The 10,616-nt window shown below is 38.2% G+C and overlaps 1 protein-coding gene across 2 annotated transcripts in view; it reads left to right on the forward strand.

Annotated features, from left to right (window-relative positions):
* The window catches only part of LOC131223002 (WAT1-related protein At5g07050-like), a 13,932-nt gene extending 5,175 nt beyond the window's left edge, over positions 1-8,757 (forward strand). Inside the window, exons 3-7 of one of the 2 annotated variants that reach the window (XM_058218280.1) lie at positions 4,002-4,118; positions 5,733-5,979; positions 7,561-7,719; positions 7,990-8,141; positions 8,469-8,757. In XM_058218280.1, coding sequence (XP_058074263.1) covers positions 4,002-4,118; positions 5,733-5,979; positions 7,561-7,719; positions 7,990-8,141; positions 8,469-8,643 — 850 coding nt within the window. In that variant the 3' untranslated portion in view covers positions 8,644-8,757. The remainder of the gene's footprint in view (positions 1-4,001; positions 4,119-5,732; positions 5,980-7,560; positions 7,720-7,989; positions 8,142-8,468) is intronic. The other variant, XM_058218281.1, reaches the window with a different exon arrangement.
* Positions 8,758-10,616: the final 1,859 nt, after the last annotated feature.

Consider the following 10,616-nt stretch of genomic DNA (forward strand, 5'->3'; position numbering starts at 1 on the left):
GCACTTAGAAATTACACATGGGGTACAAGTAGTCAGATTAAACCGTCCATAACATGGTAGCCAGTGTAGGTTTATCATGAACTAGAAATTAATTTTAGGAAATTTTATAGATTACTACTTCATTAATTCGCTATGAGTACCTTTTGTTTGATTTGTTTAATGGCTATTGGGTCCCACCATGAGTTTTTATGAAATCTACGCCAACCACCACATGTGTTATCTCATATTAGGCCTAGGGGCCCAAAAATTAGCCCCATCTATGATTTAGGTGGTCCACACGATTAGATATAGTGTACGAGGTAACACTCACCTTCTGCACCATTTTCCTTGGTGCAGCGCACCTGAATCATAAATAGGTCTGGTTTTTGGGTCCTAGGCCAAAATTTTGCTTTAAAATTTAACTTGGATAAGGTTAAGTTCTCCTAAGGTCAGGTTAAGAGCATGTCAGCCTTGATTCTGAACTAACTCATCAGGGGTGCACCTTTGCTATAACATCACAAAAAGACAAATAAAGTTTAGGAGTCGCTTGTCACCATGGATGAAGGGGATTTTAAATCCCCTAGTTATTTGTCACCATAAAATACCTGGGGGTTTCAAATCATGGCGTTTGAAATCCACGGTGAATGTATCTAAATTCTTCTTGCATTTGTAACATGTGTGTAACTTGACTATTAATTTATTGGATACGTGGCCCACTAATGATACCCAAAATAATTAGATTATCAATTGCATCACTATAATTACTTTAACACGATGATCAACGCCATCCAAGTCCAAACATTGTCCATGTAAGTCAATGATTAAAAATAAAATCGTTGATTATATGATCCTGTGCTTGTTGCCCATTTAAGAATTTGCCCATCTAAGACTTGGAAATTCATCATTTTCAGGTAAAGAATATTTCAATGGGCTTATTACAACCATTTTGTCAAACATTACATACATCCACTATTTAGATATATTAAAGTTGATATAGTAATTAAATTCAAACCTCTGTAAATATACTATGCATAGCTATTTTTGGATTAAAGTTATACTGAATCAAGGGTGTAAAACACAACACAAAGATTTCAAATCCAGAGGGTTCCAAATCCATTTTCCCAAACAGGCAGTCATTGTTCCCATGACACAAAGTGGTTTACTAAAATATATCCTGATATATGCTATGACATCTTCCAATTAATTATTCGAATTGTTTATACGTCCACTTTCACCTTTTGCTGTGGAAGGCCAATGAATAAAAGCTCGTAATAAGATTATTTTTAATAAACTTTTCTTGTTTGAACATGACCAGTTGAAATGTTCAATTCCAGCACTTTCTCCCGAATCTCCTGTCCCAGGGCAGCCGAATCCGATGAACCGTTTGGGTCCTTGACAACAAGCCAAATCTAACGGGTACAGAGTCCACCTACATTCCAACTTTCAAGGAGGGGATACTGAATCTGGACCGTCCATCTGCTGATCAGAGCTACCATGGATGACCCACAATTCAGCCACCAATCATATGATTCCAGTTGAACAACCCTTTTCTAAATTTCTTCTAACCATTTGAAGGCGTCCCGTGGCTAGGATACTGTATCGGCAAGGGCCATCTAAAGAAGGGCCCACTAGATGGACGTTCAGGATCTATCATCCGGCCACTATCATCGGCATGGTAGAAGGCAGGGTGTACGTGTGGTTAAGTGGGAAACCATTGCTGAGTCATCATACAATAAGGGACGAATGATGTTGCATTGTTGGTTATCCGACTCAACCCCAAATAAGAAGGACCAAGGGTTAAGATGCAACGAGCTAAAGTCCAGCTCGATGGTCAGGATCATCTTGCCCATGCAGCTTTTGAGCGATGAGGCATGAGCCATCAACACAAGTGTACGCTGGATGAAAGCTCCTGATTATCAAGGTGGGCCCCATTTATTGTAAAGGTAGTGCGAGCTAGAATTTTGGGTACTCGCCTGGATTACTGAATTAGGTCCTGTCGCAATACGTGGCCCAAGCTCTGTGGGGCCCATCATGATGTTTCTGTTTTATCTATACCGTTCATCCGTTTTTACAGCTCATTTAAGAGAATTAGTACAAAAATAATGCAGATCCAAAGCTCAAGTGGACCACACTACAGAAAACAGTGGGAATTGAACACTCACCATTGAAAAATTATTGGGGTCCACAGAAGTTTTATATAAGCTTATATTTATGTTTTCCCTTCATACCGTAATATGGTAGGCCCCCCTTAGGCCGTCCAGTGAAAAGATAGATGGTGATTGGCATTGTCGTAGTAGTGGGCTCTTCGTTGGATGGCCCACTGTTTAAAAATAGCTAGTGGAAATCATGCACATCCCCTTTTTTCGCCTTTTCTCCATCAATTGCAATCGTTAGATTCTTTTGCTTTTCAGTTTTCACCGTTCACTTTAGCCATATATGGAATGCTTTGGAAATATGTGTTCTGGATGAATTTTTAAAGATAGGCAATCCTTGTAGGAACGGTCCAGATCCACTCTTTGCCCTTCCATATGGATGGCTCTATCATATCATTTTCCTGTAGAATCAAATCATATGAATGTTGCATACGATACTCTGGGTTTGCTCTTCCTTTGTTGTTGCGTACTGCTTGTGGCCCACCCCATGGTGAGCCAAGCTAGCTATGTATGGACCATATAGGAGAATTTCCACTGATCAGAGATCCACACCGTCCTTATAGAGGTGTTGAAATGTGAACTGCTGTTTCCGATCCTCTGTATTGATTATGAAGATATCTAGTCAATGGAAGAGTAAGACCAACTAGATAAACGGTCCAGATTAGCATGTGCTGTAAGTACGGAAACTAGAAAACATTAGACCAGAAGCCTAAGCAACGTGTGCACTAGAGATATTTGGGCCCACTATGCTGTGTTTGTGACATCCACTCCGTCCATCAGGTGAGTCCCATATTTTCACCGTACATCTAAAAGAAACAGCCTGAATTGTCACTCTGGCGAGCAACACGACCAGAAAATGTAAAACCACGTGTAAAACATCTTAGTTCAATCGGTGTGGTCCACTTGAGTTTTGGGTCAGTGTAAATTTTAGGGAATCCTTTAATCTTGGTCTGGAGCACCTGTTGAACGGGTGGGATGGAATATACACACCATGGTGGCCCCACACGCTGTGTGGTTGGGACATGGATTGTGCGTAACCATAAATGAACTCAGTGGAGCAATGACGCGTTCCAATGAAAAAGTGATCTTTGTGAGAAAATGAGATAGGGAATATACTTAAAAGACTATAATAATAATTTTGTATACTAGAAATTTAATTATTGAAAGTAAGTTTCAATTAAATAAAAACGGGATGATTTTCCATTGGAGTCATGTCATTATTGTAGGATGATGCAACTTCACAAAATCTACTTTCGCATGATTGAAGCATGGTGTGACCTCTCATCCTAGTAGAGCATATAATGGATGGGTTGAATATCTCAACGGCATTTTAACAACCCTATAAATAATCTAGAATAGGTGGGTATCCACTTTCAACTATTGCATATATATTGTGTGGCCTACTTAAGTTATAGATTGACTTGATTTTAGGTCCGTGGCCCACCATAAAAGGGTACATCTGATTGATGGGGTGGATGTCCAACTAGACTATAATGAGCCCACCCAGCTCGACCTCAAAGGAAGCTTGCCATGAAGTGGTGAGTGGGTGTATGGTTTCAACGAGCTTAAGCATTGGAAGGAGTACATGAGATGCAGACCAAGTAGATGTCGCACACAACATGATAGGCTGATTTTGTACCCAGTTGCTATAGATTGCGATCTAGAAATAAAACATGTGCTGTAGATAGCGATCTGGAAATAAATCACTGAACTTTCTTACACAAGCTCTTTTGCTTAATGGACCATGCATTTTCAAAAGTCACTGAAAAATAGAACCGGTGTTCCCAACTCAGCTAAAATTTGCAACTAAATGCATTATTTAATACTAATGATTTTTATTTTTTATTTTTTTGTTACGGTGTGTTTCAGGGCTGTGCTTGCTAGGACATTATATTATACTGGACTAGAACGTACTTCATCGACATTTGCATCTGTCATGTCCAACTTATTTCCATCAATGACCTTCTTGTTGGCTATCATTTTCAGGTACAATCCACTCATCTCAGCATTCTTAGTAAGTTATGGTTTGTTATGATTGATATAATCCTTACAAAAAATAAAGTTTAATTATTTTCACAAATTTGGCAAAATTTCACTAATCATGAAAGCAAATGTGTTTGTGGCAATTGATTGCCATTTTAAAGTCTTCCTCAAAAGCTAACGGTAGATTTCCATCGTGGTTTTAGGCCGTTGTTGTTTTTTAACCTTTGACATTGTAATGTTTCATGCAAATGAAGTCTTCCAAAACAAATAAGGTTACCATAAATTATTTTTTACATATCTTTCTTCTCTTTGATATATCATTAGTTTTTCCACATCTAGGATTTGGTTCCACATACTCAAATAGCCAAAGAAGGAATGGATTATACCGCTTGCAATGCCAAGATGTCATGAAACCAACATACAAAACCCAGTTCTTCATTTAGGCCTCACTATCATTGCATGACCCACTTGAGAAGGGGACTTGAATAGCAGACAATGGTAATTAAGTTAGCAGTGGAGCCAAACTAATTAATAATTTGGCAGATGATGGGCTCTCATGTTTGGTGACTATGGCTTTAGAAATGACATATTGTCTATTGTAACTGATAAAGATTGGTGTAGTTATAAAACAAGCAAAGGCGCACCCATTAAAGTGACATTTTCATTGGAGGTTGCTATTCCAAAAGGCAGCCAGCCGCTTTCAAGTTGGAATATGAAGCACGCAAACCCAGAACTGGAAAGGCCTTTTTAAGTACGGTGGAACAAGAGCTTTCAAGCTATTTTGAGTTTTACAACTCTCTGTTTTTCAAACTCTTTCAAACTACTGCTGAAACCTTTTGGGGAGATATATACTAGTTTTCTAACATGCACAACGACATCCTTCTTTACATCATTTTCCAAAAAGTTTCTTCTTATTCTTTTAAAAGCGATCGTGTTTATATATATGGCAACGAACGATTCCATTAATATGATGACTGGACCCATTTGGACGTGCGTTGTTGGCACACGAGCTGAGGAACTATTCTTTTAATTACCTATGAAGAGGAAATCGGATTGCGTATGGTTTTTCGTTCTGAGTATGCTCTGGTGGGCCCACCATGAATGTATTTAGTTAATCCTTGCCGTCCATCCGATTTTCTAGATCATTTTAGAATTTGGCTCTAAAAATGAAGCATATCCAAATTTCAAGTAGACCACACCATGCAAAACAGTGAGAATAATGATTTCCACTGTTGAAACTTTCCTAGGGCCCACAGGGTTGTTTATTTGTCATCCAAACTGTTCATGAGATCACACAGACATGGTTGACGATAATATCGGCTTGATCCAAAACTTCTGTGGCCCTCAAGAAATTTTCAACGGTGGAAATTCAATTCACACTGTTTCTTGTGGTGCGGTCCAGTTGAAATTTTGATATGGTTAATTTTTGGGCTCATACCTTAAAATGATCTGTTAAAATGGATGGACGGAGTGGATAAAATACATAAATCATGATGGCCCCCACAGAGTTTACTGCGTACTGAGTTACTCAGTACGAAAAATCCGCTTCCCATGAAGAGGGTATTTGGATGAATTTCCATAGGAGGGGAGATAGTAAAAAGCTGCATGAATTACTAGGATGGAGAAATTAGAGATGAGGAAGATAACAAGCCAGGCAAAGGTGGTGGGAACGGTGGTAGCGTTAGGAGGAGCCATGCTCATGACCTTATACAAGGGCATTATCGTTATTTCAATGTCATCAAGACACCCTCATCATTCTACGGCGCGGACAGCATCATCATCATCCGTGGACAAGGACTGGATCAACGGCTCCCTGATGCTTATCGGCAGCGCTCTCACACGTTCTGGTTCCTCCGTCTTGCAGGTAATGTTTTAGCATGTCAGTTTGTGATACTTGCTAGGGTTTTGTTCACATCTTGCATGGGTTTGAGCTGCGTGGGGCCCACTATGATGTGCATAGGCAGTCCAAATTGGAAATCTGTTGTGCTCGTAGGTCTAGATTTCAAAATTCAGCAATACGTTAACTCAGGTGGGCCACAGCAAAAAGGAAACAACGCCCACTATAGAAACTTCCACTCCGTCCGGTGTGCAAAACATGCACGGTTTTGATTCAAGATATGCATTACAAGTGGGCCCCACATAAATGAAATGCACGGTAACCTATGAAAACAACTGGAATAAAATAAAAGAACAATCCTCTATATCTCTCTCACATACACATAAAACAAACAGCTTACAAAGCTGCCCTTAACAGACTTGCCTCACCCGTTTTGACTCGACCTGGTCAACTGAGTCAAGCTTTAACTGGGGAAATCGGGCCCGAGTCCTGTGACTAGCTGTTTCTGTCAACCCAGTGACCAGGTGGGTGGACTCGGCTGACTCCCGAGTTGAGTTGCCTAGCTTGCAGACTATGTGATGTAGAGCAGGTCGCGGACACTTTCATGTCCAGGATGGACTAGAGAAGGCTTGATCGGAGGTGGAAGTGATTCGGTCCGTCGGAACCTTAAAACATGTGTATCTCACGAAATGGAATGAGTTATTTGACGTACCATATATGATTTTGGGGTGGGAGAAGCTACTTTAGCTACTAACCTTGCTATGTTGAGTTGCCCATGCTGAATTTGTGAGATTCCATCAGATCAACGGTCAAATATTCATTTTTCGTTTTTACTATTTATAGTAAGTTTTAGTTTGATTATAACTCTTAATCCTCTGAGCTTTAGGAGTTGTGTCCAACATGAAAAGTGCTTAGAAATATTAAGAGAATAATATGGTTAATCTAAACAGGACACTTACTATTTTGGTTGAAAACCATGAAGTCTAGTAGAATCATGATTGTCTATAAATTAATAGTAAGTTACAAATTTTAGGGAGTTTGAGTTGAAGTTTGATTCTGAAACTTCTTCCAAGCTTTGGTATCACTATTTAAAGTATTGTAAATTCATTTTTATTATCTATCAATTAATTTTTTAATTTCTAAAATTTATTTCTATTTTCTTATTTTTCCTCGTGGATTCAAGATATCTCTATGAGGAGTTCAGAGAAGCACCGTGGATTCAGAGTAGTTATCCCCTTCAGGAAAAGGGTGATCGACCTCATCATGTCTATCCCTGTGTCACTATGGTTTATGTCTCAAAAATCAAACTTATTAGACAATATTATTCACCTCATAGCAATTAATAATAAGGATGGAAAATATTCAGTGGGATAAACTTTAGAAAAATAATTGATAGATTATCTCTAGGATTTTAATTTTAAAATGTGACCCATCCCCTGGTTTAACAAGGAGGCAAGAGCTTTCACGAAACTGATTTAACAAAAAATGAAAGATGGATGGCATCCAAACACGCTCCCTCTATCAATGGTTTAGATCACTGCACATGTGATGATGATGAAGATCATGCATTGATTTGTTATATTGAAACTTATATGTTTTAATGGGCAGGCTAGGACAATTAAGAAATACCCAGCTCCCATCTCTCTCACATGCTTAACAAGCTTATTTGGGACATTCCAAGCAATGGTTTTATCGTTTGCTATAGAGCGCAAAGCTTCAGTGTGGAAATTGGGCTGGGATCTTAGGCTCCTCTCCATCAGTTACAGTGTAAGAGCTTTCTATTTCCATATTCCCTATCTTACCGCATGTCTACTTTTCAAAGAATAAGATTGGCCCACTCATCAGGTTGGCAGCACACGTCCATTGAATGGAGAGATTATCGTGATGGGAGATGGATTCCCTCTCGACCACACACACAACAATATCGATCAAAAGAAAAAAAGAGAAAAGATGCATACCACAACATAGATTTATGTTGTTCTCATATACCTAAAGCTAATAACAGCCGTTGATCATATTGTTTCAATGTATTTGCAGGGTATTATGGTGTTTGGAGTGGCGACCTACATCCAATTTCTGGTCATACGTAAAAGAGGCCCAGTCTTCGCAGCTGTCTTCAATCCATTAAGTACTGTAATAGTCGCACTTGCTGACTTGCTTGTTTTGAGACAAAGTCTACACATGGGAAGGTACGTATTTTATAATGTTTAAGAGGCCAAGATGGGTTGATATATACTTGCTACTAGGGCTGTCTGTTGGAGTGCTGTTAAGTCCCTTGATATACATTGATACACCATCTTCTGACAGCTTGAGCTTTTAGAGAAAGTGGTTATTTGATATAGTATCAGAACAAATGGTGGGGCCCTCCTGATGAGCGAATCAGCTAGAATTTTTGTCCCAGCGAGCATCCATGGTGGGGCTGTCATGATGACCCATCTGGATCCTACAATTAACTCTTCAGATGTCCATTGTTTTTGGTAATGTCTTTTTCTTTTTTTTTTTCTTTTTTTTTCCAGCATGGTTGGAGCAATTTTGATTATCTTGGGCCTATACATGGTTCTATGGGCCAAGAACAAGGAAAACAAGAAGGAGATGTCCTTGGACGAGGAATTTTGCCAAGACACCAGCTCAAATCCACCAAACACAAATCAAGATCCAAAACATGTGGTTAAAGAACAAGAAGCTTGGTGATGACATTTTAGAGATGATCAAAATGAGATTCTTCCCAATCTTGTCTTACCTTTTTTTTTTTTTTTTTTTTCTTCAAATTCAACAATGTGGTGTAATGTTCCATAATCATATGGGAAGACTCTGCTCGTTCCCATTAGTACACATGAGATTGTGCACTCTTCATGGATGGATCATTTGGCCAATGAGTAAACCACTGGCCCATCTAATAGATCCATCATAGCGGTGATTATCTTCAAGCTGGGTCCTACCTTTTCAGCAGCTAGGATGTGGTATGCACGTAATAAGTTGGCCATGCTTGCTCCACTGTGGTCCATTTAGCTGGATGTGAAAACCCCTCATCTTTTTATTTATTTATTTTATTTTTTAAATTTTATACTAATAAGTTGGAGTAATTAAAAGAAACTTAAGCTAGCTACTACATTTTTGGGTAGCTGTTAAATTCATCTCATGGACCGATCGAAAAAATTATTACTGGAAATTTCCATTTAATTACCATTTTCAAATTTCAAGATTCTTATGCCTTTTGTTCTAGCAATTTTTCTTAGGGCGCATTTGGTTGCACTGAATTTCATGATTCATGATTAATCAGTCTAATTTGTTATAAAATTGCATAATTAATGTTTTATGAAATTCAGTGCAACCAAAACGCACCCTTAGCCCAATTGAATTTGGAATTTTTGCAATTCAAACTTATGTAATGAGTCAAATAATCTTTCTTTCTTTCTTTTCCAAAAATTGAAATTTCTTATATGTCTAGAGTAAAAAAAGGGATTAGTGAATATTTTATATTTCAATTTAGTCTATCATTTTCACTAAAACATTCCAAAGCTACAGTGAAAGTAGACAATAACGCTTTCTGTTTTACACTTTGTACAGTGAAATGTTGGAAAAGGAAAAGAATTCATGTAACCGTTCCCAATTCCTTGAGATAAGGATCAGATATTGATGGTTATGATGATTTTATAGGATTGGGTCCATGTATTAGTAACCCAAAAAATTTATGCAATGTGAATGGCACATGCGCCAAAAATCCCTAGGAAGATGCTACCTATAAAATATCTTACCGACGTCTATCAATTGAATTGAAACTAATATTGTACACAGTTTATTTTTATGTACACCTTTTGAAAGGTTTAGGATTTTTCTATAGAGATTAAATGCATAATTAAAATGGATGGCATCAGGCATCGAGTGTAGAGATCAAATGAGCAAAACAAAAGGTGTACCTGATTGGGATGCATTGCTGTAGGCGCGATTGTTGTTGGAGTCTTCCACACCTTACACCTTTAGGGAAACACTGAGGGAAACCTTCTAACTCGTATGGGTTTGAGGACCCAACTCTATTTAAGTAGTAGCACGAGAGAGGAGTTTCAAACCCATCAAACGTCTCCGCTGAAAGGCTTCACACAATTTTAGAATTTCAAGCCCATTAAACAGTGTGTGTATCACAGTCCAAGCACACCAACCCTTATATGAATTTTGAGTTTGATCACAACTCTAGTGGGGCCCACTGGTACGCCCGATCTTAATATCCAACATTTAGAAAGATCTACACTGTTGATCAATTAGGCATACCTTATGGAGCTCTTACATTCTCTTACTTAAGCCACATTGATTATTGTCTAATATTTTTTTTTAAAATATTTTGCAAAACATGCTTTACTGTTTTTGAAGAAAACATATAAATGTTAATGGTTAACTAAAGTTTTTGTTGGATAACACGTGCAACATTTCTACAATCTGGTCCATAAAAACTAATAATATTGGATCGCGGTAGTTATGGGTAAACTATTCTCAAGAGGTCATGGAGCTTTCAAATATTTCTAATGACACACGACTTTAGTTTTATTTACTCAAAACAAATTGTGTATACTTGAGGAGAAGTAGAAACAAACTTTATATTAGAATTCTCAAAGCTTTATAAATGAGACATACATGTCTGTGAAAAATGGATCATACTCAACTTCCACCAA

This window comes from Magnolia sinica, chromosome 13, assembly GCF_029962835.1.
Source record: "Magnolia sinica isolate HGM2019 chromosome 13, MsV1, whole genome shotgun sequence".
Classification (NCBI taxonomy): Eukaryota; Viridiplantae; Streptophyta; class Magnoliopsida; order Magnoliales; family Magnoliaceae; genus Magnolia; species Magnolia sinica.